At 45.8% G+C, this 23020-nt stretch overlaps 1 protein-coding gene across 1 annotated transcript; it reads right to left on the reverse strand.

The window, feature by feature from the left end:
- Positions 1-646: 646 nt before the first annotated feature.
- LOC308151556 (CMP-N-acetylneuraminate-beta-galactosamide-alpha-2,3-sialyltransferase 1-like) lies at positions 647-16732 on the reverse strand. The gene is made up of 7 exons (XM_080524452.1): positions 16676-16732; positions 14985-15361; positions 14608-14795; positions 3634-3798; positions 3402-3447; positions 1438-1557; positions 647-850 (listed from the first exon to the last, which is right to left on the reverse strand). Exons 2-7 carry the CDS (start codon positions 15288-15290, stop codon positions 680-682), a joined length of 996 nt encoding a protein of 331 aa, XP_080380578.1. The 5' UTR covers positions 15291-15361; positions 16676-16732; the 3' UTR covers positions 647-679.
- Between the last annotated feature and the right edge of the window lie 6288 nt (positions 16733-23020).

Below are 23020 nucleotides of genomic sequence, written 5' to 3' on the forward strand. Positions count from 1 at the left end.
GCAGATGGGAAATTACACTAGGGCCTACAGTAATAGACTGACCGATGCTATTTGATCATCCGCCTATTTACTCAGTGTAGCCAAACCAGTTTAAATCATGGAGCGAGAGACAGTCTTAAACATATCAAATTTCGTTTCTTGCCTCTTCCTCTTCTTTAAAACCTCATTTTAGGTTCAGACAACGCCTGAGGTCGGCGATTCAATATACAGACATCCATGGTGATTTTTTTGTCCAGTAAATGTATTTCCAATGAGCCTATTCAAGTGAAATTTGCACCAGACTTTGGTATTAGCTCAAACAATCCAGACAAAAAACATTAAAGTCCATTTGTAAATAAAGTTACTATGTGCAATAAAGTCTGTCTGCCCTAAATCCATAAAACACAATTTGAGAGAAATGGGCCTTTTGTGTACATAGAAAAAGTCTTAGGTATTTGATTTCAACTCATGAAAAATTGTTTAACATTATATTTGTGTTCAGTGTATATGCATAATCAGTAGCAACAACAGGACCCATCTTTTTAAGACTAAACAATGTATTTATTCAAAATCATTGGATAAATTCATGCATGGCAAAAAATAAATATGTGTACATACATTTTATACATGAATTAATAAAAAGAAAATGGACATATCAAGATGGGCAACAAGTCAAATGCATTTATGCAAAGCAGATTAGTCACCATCCTCTAAACATCTGGACCTTTTGTCTTTTAGAGAGCTCCGTAATGGCTTTACTTTCATCACCTCTCCCATGGTTTGAATTCATAATTCTACGACGCGTTGGCGCTGGATCCCAGTAGTGGTTCCAGTTTCCATATCTGTCTGCCCCAAATCCATAAACATTCACCTGAAAATATAAAAGGAGAGAATTTTGATCTATATTATCCATACACATGGGCAACACCAACATGCTAGTACTGCATGATGATGCCATAGAGTTAAAAGCACTAGATGGCACAGTCCCCTACTGTGACTATATGGGGAGCACCATGTAGTCAACTTTATTAATCTTCTGTGATTTGAGTGGCCGTATATATCAAATGTTGCTGATTAACTGCCACCTGCTATACTGGAGGGTTCATTCAACTCATCTCCAGTGTCTCAGGTCAGCCATTTATAATCTATGAATGAACCTATAAAGAAGACCATGTGTTGATCCAATTGGCTGATGCCTTCCCAGCTCAGAGGAAGTCCCACCCTAGTTGACCACATGGCACCCTTCATGATGTCACAAATGTAATAAATATGAAAGATGGCCGGTGCCTTCTCTAGTCATATATCTCTATGGATGATGCTCATCATTAGATAGTCACAATTAGTCATTGTTCTATTCCCAGTGCAGGTTGTATACAAGTTACCTTAGTGAGCTGAGCTGTGCATATACATACATATTACTGGCAGAACATTGTTACTGTTATAGAAAGGAAGGCTTACCTGATCACATATGTGTATGGCAAGTATTATAGCCATGATTCCAGTGGATGGATATAGGCCATGTTTTTGAAGCCAAACCTCATGAACATATCTCATAAAAGCAGGATTCAGGACGAGTGCCTGCATGAATTATGAATGACATTGTTATCTTAATCAGTGTAGTTATGTCACAGACAATATATACACCCTAAAATGGCTGTGGTTATGTGCACAACATGAGAATCATGGACATACATGTTGCATAAACATGGAGAACATTCAGTGCCCTGCATAAGTTATGGGACAGTGAAAAATGTTTTCTTCTTTTTGCTCTACACTCCAAAAGTCTGGACAGTTACTATTAGGTTAAAGTAGAAAAGTAGAAGAGTACTCAGCTTTTATTTAATGGTACATATTGGTTTCGCCATCCCTCAACCAGTCCCTGTCCCAGGCCACCATCCCACCCTGCCTGAAAACCTCAACAATCATCCCAGTCCCGAAGAAAAGCACGGTGAGCTGCCTAAACGACTACCGCCCGGTGGCACTCACACCAATCATCATGAAGTGCTTCGAGAAACTGGTCCGGGCCCACATAGTCACACGCCTCCCGCCCAACCTGGATCCATACCAGTTCGCCTACAGAGCCCACAGGTCCACAGAGGACGCCATCGCGACGACTCTCCACGCCACTCTATCCCACCTGGAGAGGGGGAACAGCTACGCGAGACTGCTCTTTGTGGACTTCAGCTCCACCTTCAACACCATCCTTCCAGACAGGCTAGTGACCAAACTACTAGACCTGGGTCTATCACACTCTATATGTGCATGGATCAAGGACTTCCTGACCGACCGCCCCCAGAGGGTGCGGGTGGGCCCCCACACCTCCACAGCCCTCAGACTCAGCACTGGGTCCCCCCAGGGCTGCGTGCTAAGCCCCATCCTCTACAACCTCTACACCTACGACTTCACCCCCGTCCACCCCAGCAACTCCATCGTAAAGTTTGCAGACGACACCACCGTGGTGGGATGCATCTCGGGGGGGGACGAGGCGGCGTACAGGGATGAGGTAGAGCAACTGAGCAAGCTGTGCAAGGTTAACAACCTGCTGCTGAACAAGTCAAAGACCCAGGAAATCATCGTAGACTTCAGGAGGAAAAAGTCCGAGATCCAGCCCCTGCTCATCGACGGAGAGAGCGTGGAGAGAGTCTCAACCCTCCGATTCCTGGGGGTGCACATGCAGGATGACCTGTCCTGGAAGGACAACACAAAAGCCACCATCAAGAAGGCACAACAGCGGCTATACATCCTGAGAGTCCTCAGGAAGGAACACAGCAAGCAGGAGATACTGGTGACCTTCTACCGCGGCGCAGTGGAGAGCATCCTCACCTACGGCATCTGCAACTGGTTCTCCAGCTGCACAACCGCGGAGAGAAATGCGCTACAGAGAGTCGTGAGAACAGCCCAGAAGATCACCGGCGCCCCCCTCCCCTCTCTGGAAGAGCTGTACAACACACGCTGTCTCAGGAAGGCCTCCAAGATCTCCAGGGACCCAACCCACCCTGGGTACGAACACTTTAAATAAATGTGCAATAACACTATGTGCAATATGACAACCCTAGTCGTCTATCTGTACAGTATAGTATAGTGGATAGTGTACATAGCCTTTATTTATGTAAACCAGCTCCTTCCCGTCTTGTGTTTTTTTAAAGTGTTTTTTTAAAGTGTTTTTTTCTTTCCTAACACCAGGGGAGCCACCCCTCCTAAATTTCGTTGTTTGGTACCTGTACTGTAGCAATGACAATAAAGACCATTCATTCATTCATTCATTCATTAAAGTATTGTCAATCATTTCTATTTGCAAAATAAACTTTCAACGTATAAACCATCTTGGGCATTTACCACCTCCATAAATTAAGAGGAGAAGTATTGTATAAACCATCATTTGTTTGACATAAATTCCATGCTTATGTTTCTTATTGACTCACCAGGTCCTTGTTGGCTTTGATCCTTGATTTATTTTGTGCATCTGGACTGTTGAATACAACGAAAAAAGGCTGTAGCTGATGTTGCCATGTCCTTTTTTATAATTATGGCTTTTAGTGTCAAAATACCTGTGATAATGTTCTAAAATATCCATAAAACATGTTTACTGTAGACTATCAGAATATGAACTTCCAAACTAGCCAAAGAAAGCCTACGTTACAAGACGTCACTCACGGGGTGAAGATACTACGGAGCCACTGGAGATCCCGAGTCTTGAAAGGGAACAAAACCAGATGAGTGGTGTTGTCCAGGTCCACAGCACTCTCTGGGTACATGATGTGGTGAGTGGTTCTGGTCCCCACATCCTCTTCATAGCCTTTGGTAGATCCATTGTTAATTCTGTGTGACACATTGAACAGGGTGAATTATACCCTCTGTTGTGACTGGAGGTCAAAACATTAAATCACAAGATTGTAGTTGTAAACATGCCACAAGGTCTTTTGGTCGTTCAGCATTATTACAGGTTCTTAAAACCCTTGTCATAATAATAATAATAATAATAATAATAATAATAATAATAATAATAACAACAAGCGCCTTTCAAAAAGCCCAAGGACGCTTTACAGGGGAATGATTGGACAGACAAAACAGAAAACAAACAAAACAAAACTGAAACAATGACTAGGGGCCAAAGGCCTTGGAGAACAGATGAGTTTTGAGGGCTAGTTTGAAGGAGTCCAGAGTGGGGGCGTTGCGGATCACTGTGGGGAGGGAGAGGGTAGGTGCGGCCACGCTGAAGGCTCTGTCCCCAAAGGTTCGTAGGTTGGTGCGGTTGTCATTAAACCCTATCCCATTTAAACATGTGGTTACTGTACATTACAATTATTCTATTAAGGCAAGGCAAGGCAAGTTTATTTGTATAGCACATTTCATACAACAGGGGCAATTCAAAGTGTTTTAGATACATTATGAAGAAATACAGCAAGAGGAGCATAGTAAAAAATATATATATATATTTTTAAAAAATATATGTTTTTAGGTTTTGGGCCTGTTTGATTTCTTCAGGGAGTTTGTTCCAGGAGCATGCGGCAGCGTAACTGAAAGTTGCTCCACTGTTTTGTTTTCACTCTTGGAATGATTAGCTGATTAGTCTCAGCTGACCTTAGGGGCCTTGCGGGAATATAGGGTGGAGTATCTGATCTGATGTATTTTGGTCCAAGACCATTTTGTAATTAGTATGCAATTAGGAGTACTTTGAATTCAATTCTCTGTTAGGGCTTTCACACCGGCAAAGAACCTCCGAACGTTGGTGCTGTCTGGCGAACGAGCCCGTGTTCATACCAGTGTAACTGGAACCATCCGCGTCATCAACGCTGGGTGATGAAGGGGCGGGATAAACAAAAATGTCACAACTAGATGGCAGCTACTTCACTGGAAATGAGGCAAGGACGTGCCGTCCATATAAGCAGAGTAAGCTGTGCTTACCCAACGAAAAAATAAAAAAGGACAGTGAAAATATTAAAATAAAAGTGCATGTAAACCGTTTGTTTGATTTCCTTAAAAGAGTCGTATTTTAGGTCCCAGGGCAGCAGGAGTCATTCATTTTGACGTTGCATTTTTAGCGCCACCTGCAGGAGTAAGCACTTCCTACTCTGCTTGCATTGCGTTGCATTATAAGCACTTCTCTCTCTGTTTTCCCTCGCGTACATTCGAACTAGGGGTTTAGTAACTACTAAATGCCTGCATTTAGTAATGACTTACGCCATATTGGTGCAACCCAGTCCAGTAGGCTACCAGATACAATGTTGTAATGTATGCACATATTTTGCTACCACGGTTGCCAGACGGAATTGACAATGTCCAGCCCAACCAGTCTAAAAGCTGCCGAATCCACCCGTCCAGTGTGACCAAAAGTAGCCCAATCTGGCAACACTGCTTGCTACGTTCTTGCAGCTCGCGTGAACACAGGTTCTTCCATCAGCGCTCGCCTGCCGCTTCGATTGCAGACTCAAGTTAACGCGCGTGCAGAAAGATGCCACGAAACTCATGTCCGGTAGCTTTCTTTCAAGGAAATTCAAAAATAAAAGTCCCGTAAAACAATTGTTATTTCTCGCCGTGAGAAATAGAGATGCGGCGTGAGCAGTGGAGCCCCTAGACTTTTGGGGGCCCTAAGCAAACAACATTATGGAGGCCCCTGGTAAGGGTCTTAGGCGGGTGACGATGTGGACATTTTAAAATTTATTTATTTCCCTGACACTAAAATATAATACGGTTTTACGAAGTTCGCGCATATGCGCGCGCTCGTGTGTGTGTAAGTAAATAAACTGTCTGAAACAAAGGAATTCATTATAAATGTCATAATGTATTAATTAACAGTCACACACACGTCCGAGTATTTGATCAACAAAGGAGCCATGTGTAGTAACATCAAATTGGAGCAATATAAATAATGAAATATCAACTCACAATGGTGCTTATTAGAACTCTTAACACACTTACATTCTGAAACTGCTGGTGTTTTCACATTCTGAAACAGCAACATTAATATGTAATATCAAACAGAGCAAGAACAACAAATGAATAAACAAATAAATCAAAAAATCAATAAACAAGTATATTCTGAAACCGCTGGTGTTCTTATTTACATTTTACATGACTCCACTGGGTCTGTCTGTCTGTCTGCCTGCCTGCTTGCCTGCCTGCTTGTCTGTCTGTCTGTCTGCCTGCCTAAAGGCGGCTACACACTAGACGACTTTTCAAGTTGTAACATCGCTGAGCCTCTCACACTAAACGACCGTCGTGCTGGTGTCCGCGTCGCAGCGGCGCGCAGACGTCGCAGCACAGCGCAGACTATATGGCAACGACGGGGGCTCACAGACTACAAGATTCTTCACTTGGTCAGGACGATTCGCCAAGCTGTAGTGTCGCGATATCAGCACATGATGACGAGACGTTGACAGCTGTCAAAAAAAGATGGAGCTAATTTCTACTAGAAAATAGCCATATTACTATATGTAATATATACATATATATATACACTTTGTCAAGCTGCCCTCGAACAGGAGGTACAGGACCCCGGCCGCTAAGACAAACAGACTGAAGGACTGCTTCTACCACAGGGCCGTCAAGGCCCTGAACACAGAAAAGGCCTAAGTTCTGGGCCCAGGACAGTCCGGACGGATTGTATGGCAGCTAGTGCTGAGGCACAAACATGTACATTTTCAAGCCTGCAAACTGTGTCACTTTATAATAATGTGAAAAAATACTTTTGTGCAATATGACAACCCTAGTTGACTATCTGTGCAGTATAGTACAGTGGATTGTGTACATAGCCTTTATTGATGTAAATCAGCTCCTTACTTTCTTGTGATTTTATGCTTTTATGCTTTTTCTAAAATGTGTATTTTCTTTTCCCCTTTCCTAACACCAGGGGAGCCACCCCTCCTAAATTTCGTTGTTTGGTACCTGTACTGTAGCAATGACAAATAAATAAAGTCCATTCCAAGTCCATTCCATATATGGCTATTTATATAATAGGCTATTTTGTTGTGCCTCCTAATCTGACACGCCCCCGTGAGCCTCGTTCTGGCGCCCCGTCCCGGCCGGATTGAGTGGGCCGGATCTCTGGCTCTGTTTGCAGCAGGTGTGGGCTATTATCTTTCAGCCCAGCTGTCCCAATCACCACCTGGACAGCCGCCTACTTAACCCTGCTACAGACGGAGATCCAACGCTTGAACATAACTTTCTGTATGGACCCCCTCTGACTACTCTCTTCTGGATTTCCCTCCCTGGCTCGACCCCTGGACTCCCCTCTGGACTACTCTCTCATGGATCACTCTCCCTGGCCCGAAAAGGATCTCGGACTTTGCTCACTAGGGTAGTATCGCAGCACATAATACAACACCCCTGACCTCATACACGCACACACACATAGTATAATTACACCCCCCATAACTATCGCCTGCATCACACCTTATGTTTGTTTTTCCACTAGTTAGTGTAGGGCCTATTTCTTTGTGTATATCATCCTTAATAAATCATTATATATTCTCCTGGCCTCTGTCTCTGTTTCTCTGGGGTTCCACCACATTTGGCTTTTCCAGTTTCAAGGTGTGCATAACAGTATGTTCAAGCCATTATGAGCCAAGGTGGAACTCCAGAGAACAAGGGTGGTTCCCCGGGTATTGGGGTTCTCCCATTAGTCGTAGATTTACGCAGAGAGGTAAATAGCCATGCTACGCAACTTACCAGTCTGCAGGCCGAGCTCCAGAAGGCCTTCCCCACGGTCCAAGGCCAGATAGCCGTACTGGAGAATACCACCCGTGCCACCGTCGGGGCTGTAAATAGTCTCGAGACGAAAATGGACGCACTGTCCGGGTCTCTCGCCTCCATCCAGCGTTCTCTGGACCTCATCGCCGCTGGCAGCAGACCACCCCCTGACACGAGTTCCATATCTGGGCAGATGACTAATCCCCCGGTCGATCCTGTGAACCCCGTTTCGCTCTATCCTCCTGTCGCTCACTGGGAACCCAGGTTAGTCAGCCCCGCTCCATTCCATGGTGACTTTGATCGTTGTCGGGGTTTCCTGACCCAGTGCGAATTAGTATTTACGCACCAGCCTTCCAAGTACTCCTCCGACGGGGCCAAGGTAGCGTTTATCATGTCTCTACTCGCTGACAAAGCGCTCAAATGGGCCATAGCCGCTGTCGGGAGCAGTTCAAGATACTCCACGGATTACCCCCTGTTTAAAGCGGAGTTCCGGTTCGTGTTCGACCACCCCCAGGACGGGCAGGATGTAACCGGCCGCTTGTTAGCCATCTCCCAGGGTTCCCGCTCTGTAGCCGAGTACATGGTCGAGTTCCGTACTCTAGCCACGGAGACAGGCTGGAATGACGGAGCCCTCCTCAACCTTTTCCACAAGGGGTTACATGATTCCATCAAGGACCTGTTGGTGCGCGACGATCCCGGCACCCTTAATGAGCTGATTACCCTGGCCCTTAGGATGGATGCACGCCTCCAGGTACGACGCACCGACCGCGTCCAGCGAGCTGTCACGCGCCCCACTACCTATCGCGCCGGAACGACCCCGCCCCCTTCTCTGCCCATGCTGCCTCCTCTCGTGGCTACTTCCGGGGCTGGGGAGCCCATGGAGATCGGCCGCTCTCGGCTCTCGCGAGAGGAGCGAGAACAGAGGCTTCTCAACAAGCAGTGCCTGTACTGCGGCAAGGAGGGGCACATCATCCGGGCGTGTCCTGTCCGGCCAAAAGACCCAGCTCACCAGTAGGGGGCATACTGGTGAGCAACACCTCTCTCTCTCAGCCCCAGGTCACCCCCAGTCGCCTATTCCCTGCCACTCTCACCTGGGGGAAGGACACCCTGTCTGTCAGCGCCCTCATCGACTCCGGGGCTGATGGTTGTCTAATCGATGAAAACTTAGTCCACCAGGCGGGCATCCCCCTAGTCCTTCTAGACCGCCCAATCATGCCTAGGGCCATTGATGGCCGTTCCCTAGGAACTATCACCCACACCACTGGGCTTATATCTCTTACGATCTCCGGGAATCATACCGAGGAGATCCAGTTCTTTGTCCTTCAGACCCCCACGTCTCCCCTGGTGCTGGGTAGACCCTGGCTCGAGAGACATGAACCTCACATCTCCTGGGCTTGGGGCCAGATCCTAGGCTGGAGAGGTACGTGTTACGCCTCCTGCCTTCGCTCCGCCCTGTCTCCCTCTAGCGACCCCAAGTCTAAGATCACTCCGCCTGACCTCACCGGGGTTCCTCCCATCTACCACGACCTAGCCCAGGTGTTCAGCAAGGACGAGGCACTCTCCCTTCCACCCCATCGCCCGTATGACTGTCCTATAGACCTCCTGCCTGGTGCCACCCTTCCTAAAGGTAGACTTTACAGCCTCTCACTCCCTGAAAAGGAGGCGATGCGTAACTACATTACGGAGTCCATCAACTCTGGTATCATCCAGCCCTCCTCCTCTCCCCTCGCGGCTGGATTCTTCTTCGTATCCAAGAAGGACGGTGGGCTCAGACCTTGCATTGATTTTCGGCTCTGAATGACATTTCTGTAAAGAACCGTTATCCCCTTCCCCTCATTAGCTCCACCTTCGAACCCCTCACCCATGCCAAGGTATTCACCAAGCTGGACCTACGTAACGCCTACCATCTAGTCCGCATCAGGGAGGGGGACGAGTGGAAGACCGGGTTTAACACCCACCTCGGCCATTTTGAATACCGCGTCATGCCTTTTGGTCTATCTAATGCCCCTGCTATTTTCCAGGCCCTGGTCAACGATGTCCTTCGGGACATGTTAAACATTTTTGTTGTTGTGTACCTTGACGACATTCTTATTTTTTCTCGGTCCGTGGAGGAGCACCACCAGCACGTCCGGCTAGTCCTGCAGAGTCTCCTGGAGAACCGCTTATTCGTGAAGGGGGAGAAGTGCGTTTTCCACACCAGCTCGGTCACCTACCTGGGTAATGTGGTGGAGGACGGACGGATGCGGGCGGACCCTGCCAAGGTCAAGGCCGTCGTGGAGTGGCCTCAGCCCACGGACCGGACCCAACTTAGACGCTTCCTGGGGTTCGCGGGATTTGTGAGGCGGTTCATTAAAGGGTTCAGCCAGGTCGCAGCGCCGCTCACTGCGCTTACCTCCACCTCACGGCCCTTCTGCTGGACCGCCGCTGCTGAGACCGCTTTCGGCACACTAAAACACCTGTTCTCCTCCGCGCCAGTGCTGATCCACCCCGACCCCGAGAGACAGTTCATCGTAGAGGTAGATGCTTCGGACACGGGGATCGGGGGGGTCCTCTCTCAACGGTCGGGGGAGGACCAGAAGATACACCCTTGCGCCTACTTCTCCCGGCGCTACGAACCCGCGGCCCAAAATTACGACGTGGGCAACAAGGAGCTGCTGGCGGTTCACGAGGCCCTGAGGGAGTGGAGACACTGGCTGGAGGGAGCCAAACTACCGTTCCTGGTGTGGTCTGACCATAGGAACCTCACTTACCTTGGGTCCGCCAAGAGGCTCAACTCTCGACAAGCCCGCTGGGCTCTTTTTTTTTGTCGTTTCGACTTCACCCTTACCTACCGTCCTGGCTCCAAGAACGTCAAAGCTGATGCTCTCTCCCGCCAGTTCCCCAAGGCGGATTCGGGTGTCGCTGAGGGGGGAGATACCATCCTGTCCCCGTCCCGGGTGGTGGGGTTCGTAACCTGGCCCGTCGAGGCTTTGGTGAGACAGGCTCAGCGGGCCGAACCAGACCCTAGGACCGGACCCCCTAACCGTTTGTATGTGCCTACAGCTGTCCGAGCCAGGGTGTTGGAGTGGGGCCACTCCAGCTGCTTCGCTTGCCACCCCGGCGAGCGGCGGACGGCGGCATTCATCGGGAGGAGGTTCTGGTGGCCCAATCTCAGGGGGGACACCAGGGAGTTTGTGGCCGCCTGTACGGTGTGCGCCCGTAGTAAGGCCTCCCATCGGCCTCCTGCGGGTCTCCTGCAGCCTTTCCCGGTGCCCAGCCGACCGTGGTCGCACATCGCCGTGGACTTTGTTACTGGGCTCCCTGTCTCCCAGGGGTGCGACACCATTCTCACCATCGTGGACCGGTTCTCCAAGGCGGTCCACTTCGTTCCCCTCCCGAAACTGCCCACAGCGGCCGAGACGGCGGACCTCCTAACTCTCCACGTCGTACGCCTCCACGGGATCCCCTCGGATGTGGTTTCTGACCGGGGCCCCCAGTTCGTCTCCAAGGTCTGGCGGGCCTTCTGCAGAGGCATTGGGGCCACCACCAGTCTCACCTCCGGGTACCACCCTCAGTCCAATGGGCAGGCCGAGCGTGCCAACCAGGCTCTGGAAGCCGCTCTCCGATGTGTCTCCGCCCACAATCCCTCCTCCTGGGCGAAATACCTGCCGTGGGTGGAGTACTCCCTCAACACTATGGAGAGCGCCGCCACTGGTATGTCCCCATTCGAATGTTCCCTGGGTTACCAACCCCCTCTGTTTCCCCAACAGGAGCTGGAGGTGGCGGTCCCAACCACCAGGGCCCATCTCCGCCGGTGTCGCAACGTGTGGAGGACCGCCAGGGCGGCGTTGCTCCGCGCCACCAAGCGCGCCCGGCGGAGCGCGAACCGGCGGAGGGTGCCGGCCCCTGACTACCAGCCAGGTCAGAGGGTTTGGCTGTTGGCCCGGGACCTGCCCCTCCAGACCTCCCAAACCTCCACCCGGAAACTCAACCCCCGGTACGTTGGTCCCTATCCCGTGGACCGTATCGTCAACCCCACGGCGGTACGTTTGACCCTTCCTCCCTCCCTCAAAATACACCCGGTGTTCCATGTCTCCCAGCTTAAACCTGTGGCCGCCAGCCCTTTGTCTTCCCCCAGCCCGGCTCCGCCGCCGCCCCGTGTCCTGGATGATGGGGACCCGGTATGGACGGTAAACAAACTACTGGAGGTCCGCCGCCGGGGTCGCGGGTTTCAATACCTAGTGGACTGGGTTGGCTACGGGCCCGAGGACCGGACTTGGGTGCCTGCGTCCTATCTCGCCGACCCGTCCTTATTGGAGGATTTCTACCGAGCCAACCCCGGGGCCCTGGGTCCGTCGTCCGGTGCCTCCCCTGAGGAGGGGGGTACTGTTGTGCCTCCTAATCTGACACGCCCCCGTGAGCCTCGTTCTGGCGCCCCCTCCCGGCCGGATTGAGTGGGCCGGATCTCTGGCTCTGTTTGCAGCAGGTGTGGGCTATTATCTTTCAGCCCAGCTGTCCCAATCACCACCTGGACAGCCGCCTACTTAACCCTGCTACAGACGGAGATCCAACGCTTGAACATAACTTTCTGTATGGACCCCCTCTGACTACTCTCTTCTGGATTTCCCTCCCTGGCTCGACCCCTGGACTCCCCTCTGGACTACTCTCTCATGGATCACTCTCCCTGGCCCGAAAAGGATCTCGGACTTTGCTCACTAGGGTAGTATCGCAGCACATAATACAACACCCCTGACCTCATACACGCACACACACATAGTATAATTACACACCCCATAACTATCGCCTGCATCACACCTTATGTTTGTTTTTCCACTAGTTAGTGTAGGGCCTATTTCTTTGTGTATATCATCCTTAATAAATCATTATATATTCTCCTGGCCTCTGTCTCTGTTTCTCTGGGGTTCCACCACATTTGGCTTTTCCAGTTTCAAGGTGTGCATAACATATTTACTATTATATAAATAGCCATTTCTACTTTCACGCCTCCTCCGCGCTGCATTTCCTCGACCTCTCATTGGCTGTGCTGTCCACATGGGTCGTTGCCCATCTCAGACTAGCAGAATGTAGATTCCGTCGGCCGATAAAATGAAACATGTTTGAAAAGATCTGGAGCCCTGCGACGGCCCCTCCGACGGGGTCGGCGGTCCTCCGATTGCGTCTCTGAGCCTGTCACATTAAACGAGCGTCGTAGACGGCGCGTCCCCGGGTTTGCAACGACTGGAGGATTTTGTCGCCGACCGCAAAAACTGGTCGGCGACGGCTAAATCGGGGTTAAAATCGTCTAGTGTGTACTCGGCTTAAGACATCTTACTTATTTTGCACTCTGCATCTTATTTACATTTTTGCACTCTGCAGCTTCTATCCACTTGCCACTATCCCGGTGTCGTTTTTCATTGTCTTCTCGTTTCTTTTTTCTTTTTTGGTGACCAGAAATGTGCGATCGCTTCATGATTGCTGCTGACAGTTGAGAGGCAGCGAGAAGTCCATTTCAAGCTAGAAGGGGGCGGGGCCCCACTAGGGGGGTTTTGGGGCAGTGGCGTGGATACTGCCAATAGTGGTTACGGATATGGATGTCCGTGGTGTTATAGATCATATAATAACGCCGTAATTGCAGGGAATACTTTACCAAACTAGCTATTTCACAATGAAAAGTAGTTAAACTCTTAACTACCCTCATATTGTTTAGCTTGTCAAACTAAAACTGTCCTTGGATGAATGTATGCGCAGCGCGAGCAGACTCAGAGCGACTGAACGCTGAATGCCATGATTTCCATTGAAAATACATTCATCCAAGGACAGTTTTAGTTTGACAAAAAGGCCCTTTTTGTTTGGTGGCCCCAAGCAATTGCCTTGGTTGCCTCTATGGACGGGGCGCCTCTGGGCGTGAGAGCGTGAGAACTGGTTGAAATGCGTGAGTCTCACGGCGATTGCTTGAGACTTGGCAGCTCTGTGCATGGATGAGTTTTTCAAGATCTTGTTGGGACATGAAACCTCTCATTCTTGTGTGTTTTTTCTTGTGTCATGTTTTTCAGGTGATAGTAGGCTGATTTAGTCATTGAGTTTATGTGGCTGTTGAAGTTTAGATCGGAGTCTAGAATTACACTAAGATTTCGGACCTATGTTTTTGTTTGAAGAGAGAGAGAATCAAGTTTTGCACTGACTTTTGATCTTTTGTCAGGTGCACCGAATACAATTATCTCTGTTTTGTCCTTGTTTAGTTGGAGAAAGTTTTGTGTCATCTAGGTGTTTATTTGTTTATCTGCAATTACAGAGATTGTCGATGGCACTATAGTCGTTCGGTGAGAGGGCTATGTAGATTTGAGTGTCATCCGCATAGTTGTGTTTGGCAATTTTGTTCTTTTTTATTATGTTTCCCAATGGAACATTCACAGATAAAATTAAAGTTGCTAAAGTTATCCCATTATTTAAAGCTGGAGACAAGCATTCCTTCACTAATTATAGACCGGTATCCTTGCTGTCACAATTCTCAAAGATACTTGAAAAATTATATGTTACAAGGCTGGACAGTTTTGTTGAAAAACATAACCTACTGATGGACAGCCAGTATGGCTTCAGAACAGCAAGATCTACCTCCATGGCATTAATGGAGCTGGTGGAAGAAATCACTGACTGTATAGAGAGAAAAAAAAAGTGCTGTGGTGCAGGAGGTAGAGTCGCCACCTAATGATCACAAGGTTGGCAGATCGGCGGTTAGAGCCCCGGCTGGCCACATGTCGAAGTGTCCTTGGGCAAGACACTGAACCCCAAAATTGCTCCCAGTGAGCGGGCCAGCGCATTGCATGGCAGCTTGCTGCCATTGGTGTGTGAATGTGTGTGTGAATGGGTGAATGAGAGGCCGTTGTAAAGCGCTTTGGAGCAGCAAAAAAGGCGCTATATAAGTGCAGTCCAAACAGACTGATGCAGCACACCTATCAGTACCTTATGATGACATCATTAAGGTCAATGTGGGCTCCGTAGTGGGACCGCATGAGATTCCCAGAGTTCCCCACCACAGCACAGGTCCTACAGCGGTCAGGTCCTGCATCCAGGTACAGCAGCTCATCAGGGATGACTTGAAACAGCTCCTCCACCGCTTTGCCGAAGTCTCCTCTATCCTTCTGCATCCTCTGATGATGACAAGCAATACATGAGCAGAAACCCTAAAACAGAACTTTTTACTCCTTACTAACTATCTGCCTCACAAATTCTGATAACACAATAACCAAAACAATTAAAGTGAAGTAAAAAGGTTAGGTACGGTGAAATGGTTGACAGTTGGATGGTGGGTAATTCATCTTCAATAATAAAGTATTTACCTTCCACCACTTGATGGTATTCCCAGTGACATCCATGTTTGCTTTTGTCAGAAATGGATAAATTGGAGATTTGCTGAAACGCTGCACAAACCAGGCATCATCCCCTGGCTCTGTCATACATGTGTGACAGTCACAAGAAGGAATGACGTCAGAGGACGTCTCGTTCAGTATGGCGTGGGCATATTTATAAAAATCCCAAAAGGGGTTGGAAGATATTTGACCATTCAAAAAACAAAACACAGTGACAGAGCTTATGCAAAGTAGAAGCATGAGGACCCTGCTTTGGCTTTCATTGAAGAAACCCATTTTGTAAATATATTTTTACTTTAGGGTAGCCGGACACTGGTTGGATTTTCATCTGAGGGGATTTTCAGAAACTGTGAATAAAATAATGATACATTATTTATTTATTGAAATAGTAAACACGAAGACTGATTTTCTAATAAAGATGTTTGTGAAATAATTTAAATAGAGTCTCACACCAATTCTTCACAATGACAAACACATTTCTTGCTTATCACTCATTTTGCAGCTCTAAACCACACAATTAACAACACACTAAACACAATTCTTTACATTTGGCACAATCTTCCTTGATAAAATCTCTTGTGTTCACATGGAAAACACTACCATTCAGAACGCTAAACTCAAACCACCAATCACACAATCACACTCCTCATATGTGTGTGTTTTAAATTGTGAACCTGATGTTACAATGACAATAAAGATCATTCATTCATTCATTCATTCATTAATATGGGCAAACACCTATTGCATTTGAATTATAGCGTTAGCAATAAAAGGGCCAAAGGTGAGCTCTTCTGTGTTGAAATATATCATATCAGGGCTGGATTCGTCATGCCAGGCGATACTTTGCCCTTCTGCTTGGCCAGGGAGAACATTGCCTGATGTCGACAAGGTCTTGTGGCCTTTGTGTAGAGTATATGCATATGTTTTTTGTTCTGTATGAAGAACACTTTAAAAATCCAACGGTCATTGCTGAGATGTGTACATAAATGAATAAAAAAACTGTTCTATTCTTGCATGTGTGTTTTATATTTGAGTATGAAAACATAACAGTTTATAATGGGCTACTGTACGTATGTAGTGTAACAATGAAAATGCAAAAGGCCTACTGATAATCTTATCATAGTACTGTTTTCCGCATCATAGTGTTTTCCATTGTGCACATCAGGGTTCAATTGGTTGTTACAAGTGTCTATTAATTTGATGGTCTGTGTTTGTCATTTGACAACAAAATTCATTTTGAGAAGACATAACATTATTTTGAATGCAGTGTTTGCTTTTGCAAGAGATGTTGGGAGTTTAGGGTTTTGAGTGTGAGTTTTGGGATTTGTGTTAAGAGTTAAGAGAAAATGAGCTATGCTTTTGAGAAAACGTGTTAAAGTGATAGAGAAAAACTGTAAAGCGATAGAGGAAAAACTGTAAGCATCTTTTTTGCACTCAATTTTGACCGAAAGGAGCCATATAAATAAAAAAAGTCTGATTTGATTTGATTTGGAATTCAATGGCGACATGTACGAGTGCAACATCAATTACCCTTTGCCTTAGATACCTCTTACAACCACAATGAATAGCCCTTAAAAAACACGATTCTACAAGTCACTGATCGTTCACACAACGATCATATCAATCATACATCTGTTCACTTAATTAAAGTGTGCATTTACCTGTAGTCTTCTGTAGTACGCGTTTGACCAAATTAAAAAAACACTGCACTAGGACCTAACGGAACTCTTGTTAAATTGTAGTATATAGTTAATATTTAATCCTGCCTTCCACTTCCCGTTAGCCTGCAGTCCCCTCCTCCCCTCCTCCCCGGCTCTCTCTTTCTCTCTCTTTCTCTCTCTCTCTCTCTCTCTCTCTCTCTCTCTCTCTCTCTCTCTCTCTCTCTCTCTCTCTCTCTCTCTCTCTCTCTCTCTCTCTCTCTCTCTCTCTCTCTCTCTCTCTCTCTCTCTCTCTCTCTCTCTCTCCCTGATAACAGGAGTGGAGTCAGGTGTTACAGTTTTTCGCTTTACAGTTTTTCTCTATAGCTTTAACACTAACATCGGAGCCTCAAACACAATGACCATTATTATGTTATATTATTATTATTATTATTATTATTATTATTATTATTATTATTATTATTATTATTATTATTATATTTGTATTTTATCTTACACCAATTCTTCACAATAACAAACACATTTCTTGCTTATCTCTAATACAATTCTTGGCACAATCTTCAATTCTTGGCACAATCTTCCTTGATAAAATCTCTTATGTTCATATGGAAAACACTACCATTCAGAATGCTAAACCCAAACCACCAATCACACAATCACACTCCTCATAAATAATAAATAATAAATAAATAATACATAATTAAATAATAATAAAAATAAATACATTTAATTTTAGATTGGATTTTTATATTTTAAAGGAATGCCTATCGCTCTGCATATACGGATATAATGTAATGTACTGACGGTGCACTTAAATCTCTGTCTCTCTGATTGCTCTCTCTCTCACTCACACACACACACACACACACACACACACACACACACACACACACACACACACACACACACACACTCCAGTCAGGACACTTGCATTGATTAATAAGTGTAAGGTTTGATGGTACATTAAGGTTTGGCGTACCTGGGTGGCTCCACTCTAATATAGCTCCCTGCATGAAGTTAAACAATCAAATAAAATATCATAATGCGCCCAATGAACTTCACACCCCTGTAATTAGACAAAATACAGAGTGACCTGGGGCGGTGGATGGGACAACTACAAGTCTCATAGCCAGTGGCGAAGCACTGGTAACCATGGTGGAGTGTTACCATGGTAGAGTGTTACTGGTAACCATGGTGGAGTGTTACTGGTAACCATGGTGGTGTGTTACTGGTAACCATGGTGGAGTGTTACTGGTAACCATGGTGGAGTGTTACTGGTAACCATGGTGGAGTGTTACTGGTAACCATGGTGGAGTGTTACTGGTAACCATGGTGGTGTGTTGCAAACCTGGCTCTCCCTCTAAGGCCCCCTGTGTCAATTTTACAACATCACATTTAGCTATCCAAAAGAAAAAATCTGTAAAAATGTTTTAGTTTTTTTAAACCACATTTACATAGTCAATGGGTCCTATTCTTTACCCTCGCAATGCAGTATGATTAAAATTCGAGATTATTCTTATCACAGCAACTCATTACTTGCTTTGTTTGTTTTTTCACTCACTAAAAAAATCAAACTCCCTTATGAGTAGAAACTCCTTTATGAGTAGAAACTCCCTCTCACGTACACCAAATACAATTCTGTTTACATGAATGCATCATAATGAAATAGGGTTATTACCAGTGTTGCCACAGTTACTTTGAAAAAGTATTCTGATTACTGATGACTGATTACTCCTTTAAAAAGTAATCTAGTTACTTTACTGATTACTTGATTTTAAAAGTAACTAAGTTAGATTACTAGTTACTTTTTTAGTTACTATTGGCAGCTGCCTAGGCACCCGACCCCCCCGCAACATAAAAATGAAAACTGGTTTTGCCAAAACTCACTTTATTTTAACAGTAACTTAAATTACATAATTAAACTTTAAACAATAACTTAAAACAACAAAATAAAGAGTCTTTCTTTGCCTCCCTCTCAGTATATAGATGGATGTAGGCAGGTTGTGATAGGCCAGACACGGATGAATAGATGGATGTAGCACGGTTGTGATAGGCCAGACACGGATGAATAGATGGATGTAGCACGATTGTGATAGGCCAGACACGGATTAATAGATGGATGTAGCACGGTTGTGATAGGCCAGACATGGATGAATAGATGGATGTAGCACGGTTGTTATAGGCCAGACACGGATGAATAGATGGATGTAGGCAGGTTGTGTAGGCTACGCTTCTGTTTACACTGTGCAATCAGCGTGGTGATACACGTGAGCGATTCTGCTGCAACCTCGTGTTGAAAACGTGAGCACTGACGTCACTCCCCAAGACGCGAGAAAAGCAAACAAATGTTTGTTTACTATCGAACATTACAAAGAAATACTGCATTTAGCCTAAGTTATGAGGTAGTAACGCAATAGTAACGCACAGTCACTTGAATAAGTAACTTTAATCCGATTACTGATTTGGAAATAGTATCGCGTTAGAATACTCGTTACTGAAAAAGTATTCAGATTAGAGTAACGCGTTACTTAGTAACGCGTTACCGGAGTAACGCGTTACCGGCATCACTGGTTATTACATGTCAATTCTGTCTATTCAGGAAGGGACTTGAGTTCATAATTTTAAAATGAATGATCATAATTCATGAATTCATAACCCCCCCCCCCAAAAAAAAATGACTACGACGTAACATTTTTGAAAACACTTTAATTTCTGCATCAGAGGCCTCCTACAGGGTTGTCCCATGATGCTTTGCTTCCTTCATAAGTGGGTTAGGATGCCCGTCATCTGGCGGCCAGCTGTGTGTCATGTGTCCGGTCGGCCAACTGCCATCTCCTTGAATTGTCCTGCCTGATCTTACGTAGTAAAGCGGGGTACACACATAAGGATTTTCTGGCCGATTTTGGCCCGATTTTCCCCCTTCCGACCAAACACAGAAACGCCCGATTATCAGATGAATCTTAACATTTTCCTATAACAAAATCCTGTGGTGTGAGGCAGTGGCGGCTGGTGCTAAACATTTTGGGTGGGGCACAGCAGTGTTTCCTCCAGGATTTTTCACATAATGCGGGGTACACACATAAGGAGTTTTTGGCCGGTTTTGGCACGATTTTCGGATGTCTGAAAACGACAGAAAACGCCCGGTTATCAGATGGATCTTAACATTTTCCTATAACAAAATCCTGGGGTGTGAGGTGTGTTAAGAGTCAATTCTCTTCAATTGTCAATCAACTCTCAACCTGCTCGGAAAATGGGCGTGGGGAACGACAGATTCCAGACTCTCTAGTCTAGAGTCTCGTTCCCCAAGCCAGAAATCTCGCGTGAACCCATCCTTTTAATATTGCCTTTAAATTACAAAATAATTAAATTAAGATTATATAATGATTAAAGCACTTTGAGCCGCAACGTTTGCAGGAAAAGCGCTATACAAATAAAGTTATTATTATTAAGACGAAGTCAGCTCGCTTCTTGATTGGCGAGCAGGGTTGCCAGATGGGAATGACATTTTCCACCCTAACCACAGTCTAAAACCGCTAATTCCACCAAACAATCTGGCAACCCTATGGTTTCTGGTCGGAAGTATGGAACACATTTCACATTTACGATTGCCGGCCACGCCCATTTTCCGAGCAGGTTGCCGGGAGAGATTGACTCTTAACACACCTCACACCCCAGGATTCTGTTATAGGAAAATGTTAAGATCCATCTGATAACCGGGCGTTTTCTGTTGTTTTCAGACATCCGAAAATCGCTGAAATCGCAGAAAATCCGTATCCATAGGGTTGCCAGATTGTTTGGTGGAATTAGCGGTTTTAGACTGTGGTTAGGGTGGAAAATATCATTCCCATCTGGCAACCCTGCTCGCCAATCAAGAAGCGAGCTGACTAGTCAGGGTACTACGTTAGATAATAATAACTTTATTTGTATAGCACTTTTCCTGCAAACGTTGCGGCTCAAAGTGCTTTAATCATTATATAATCTTAATTTAATTATTTTGTAATTTAAAGGCAATATTAAAAGGATGGGTTCACGCGAGATTTCTGGCTTGGGGAACGAGACTCTAGAGTCCGGAATCTGTCGTTCCCCACGCCCATTTTCCGAGCAGGTTGAGAGTTGAGAGTTGATTGCACAATTGAAGAGAATTGACTCTTAACACACCTCACACCACAGGATTTTGTTATAGGAACATGTTAAGATCCATCTGACAATCGGGCGTTTTCTCTCGTTTTCTGTCGTTTTCAGACATCCAACAATCGTGCCAAAACCGGACAAAAACTCCTTATGTGTGTACCCCGCATAAGCGAAAAGTATTTGCAGTGCCATAGACTTGCATTGACCGGCGCCCCGCGTCCTCCCCCTATGTATTTTAACAGTGAATTTTACACACACACAGATAAAAATGTTTATTGTATTGGAGGATTTTTAATGAATGCTGATAGGCGCCGACAGAATATCAGCCGCATTTTGTGAATAAACAATGTTTATTTTGAAAAAAAACGTTTACAAATCGCAACTAGGAAGTGAAGGTGGGGGTGGCGCCCCAGCGCCCTCTATCGGCCAGCCGCCACTGGGAGGTGTGTTAAGAGTCAATCTCTCGACAACCTGCTCGGAAAATGGGCGTGGCCGGCAATCGTAAATGTCAAATGTGTTCAATACTTACGACCAGCAATCCTAGGGTTGCCAGATTCTTTGGTGGAATTAGCGGTTTTAGACTGTGGTTAGGGTGGAAAATGTCATTCTCATCTGGCAACCCTGCTCGCGAGTCCAACTATGACGCGGATGGAATGTAGCCAATCAAGAAGCGAGCTGACTTCTTCTTTTCGTTATTCGGCACTTTATTTGCCCTGTCGCACATGGTTGTCTCGTACAGGTTAGTCAGGGTACTACGTTAGATAATAATAATAATAATAATAATAATAATAACTTTATTTGTATAGCGCTTTTCCTGCAAACGTTGCGGCTCAAAGTGCTTTAATCATTATATAATCTTAATTTAATTATTTTGTAATTTAAAGGCAATATTAAAAGGATGGGTTCACGCGAGATTTCTGGCTTGGGGAACGAGACTCTAGAGAGTCTGGAGTCTGTAACGAAAATCTTTATGTCTGTGGGGTGCTGAAATGGGAAAATCGGCGCACACCACACACAATACGATCTAGGCTGTTCAATCCAAGATTTTGTATCTTCATGTGTGGGGTCTGCCTCAGATAAGATTTCGGTTAAGATTTTGAAAATCCTTATGTGTGTACCCCGCTTAAAGCCTGGTACACACTTCAAGACTTTTTATCTGAGAGAGACCCCACACATGAAGATAAAAAGGTCATGGATTGAACAGTTTTGATCGTATTGTGTGTGGTGTGCTCCGATATTCCCAATACAGCACACCACATACATAAAGATCTGTCCTACAATGGTAGAGTCTCGTTCCCCAAGCCAGAAATCTCGCATGATCAGGGTAGTACCCTGACTGACCTGTACGAGGCAGCCATGTGCAACCGATAATCGGGCGTTTGCTGTCCTTGGTCAGAAGGGGGGAAATCCGGCCAAAATCGGCCAGATTATCTTTATGTGTGTACCAGGCTTTAATTTCTGTCTTTCATCAATCATCATCACCTACAAAGGCAATGAGTTCAGCACTGGACAGCAAACATGATAATATATATCTCTATATATAATAATAATAATAATAATAATACATTTTATTTATGGGCACCTTTCAAGGCTCTCAAGGACACCTTACAAAACATAGTTAAAACCACATATCAAAACATTAAAATCAACAAAGCAAAATGAGATAAAAACAGCAAAGTCAGATATAACATCAAACAAAATACAGGAGATCAAACCAAGTAAGCCATTGTGAAAAGGTGTGTTTTAAGACTGGATTTGAAAGTGGAGAGAGTGTCAATAGTGTGTGTGTTAGGTGGCAGAGAGTTCCAGAGGCGGGGAGCAGAATGGCTAAAGGCATAGTAGTCAGGCGGGCAGAGGGTATGACAGAGGTTGGCAGAGGAGGATCTGAGACTACGGGAGGGAGTGTGAGTAAGAAGGAGTTCAGAGAGGTATAAAGGTGCTAGATTATGGAGAGCCTTAAAGGTGAGAAGGAGAATCTTTAAATGAATACGGAATTGAATGGGGAGCCAATGTAGTTGTTGGAGAACTGGAGTGATATGGTCAATGGAGGGAGTTCTAGTAATGATGCGTGCAGCTGAGTTCTGGACCAGTTGGAATTTATGGAGACATTTGTGTGTCTATATCCTCTAGATAGACTTGTGCTGTTGATTGTAGGAGAGACACAGGTAGAGACATATTCAGCTTCGTTTATTAGAATACATTCTTTATGAAGAGTGA

This window comes from Nansenia antarctica (genome assembly GCF_963989245.1).
Source record: "Nansenia antarctica genome assembly, chromosome: 2".
NCBI classification, from domain to species: Eukaryota; Metazoa; Chordata; class Actinopteri; order Argentiniformes; family Microstomatidae; genus Nansenia; species Nansenia antarctica.

Excerpts from the sequence above, each read along its gene's own strand:
- LOC308151556 (XM_080524452.1), bottom strand. The coding sequence starts at position 15,290 with ATGGGTTTCTTCAATGAAAGCCAAAGCAGGGTCCTCATGCTTCTACTT. Across the intron at positions 3,448-3,633 it reads CTCCGTAGTATCTTCACCCC|TCCAGATGCACAAAATAAAT; the intron begins GTGAGTGACGTC and ends TGTATTCAACAG. Across the intron at positions 851-1,437 it reads CCATACACATATGTGATCAG|GTGAATGTTTATGGATTTGG; the intron begins GTAAGCCTTCCT and ends TTATATTTTCAG.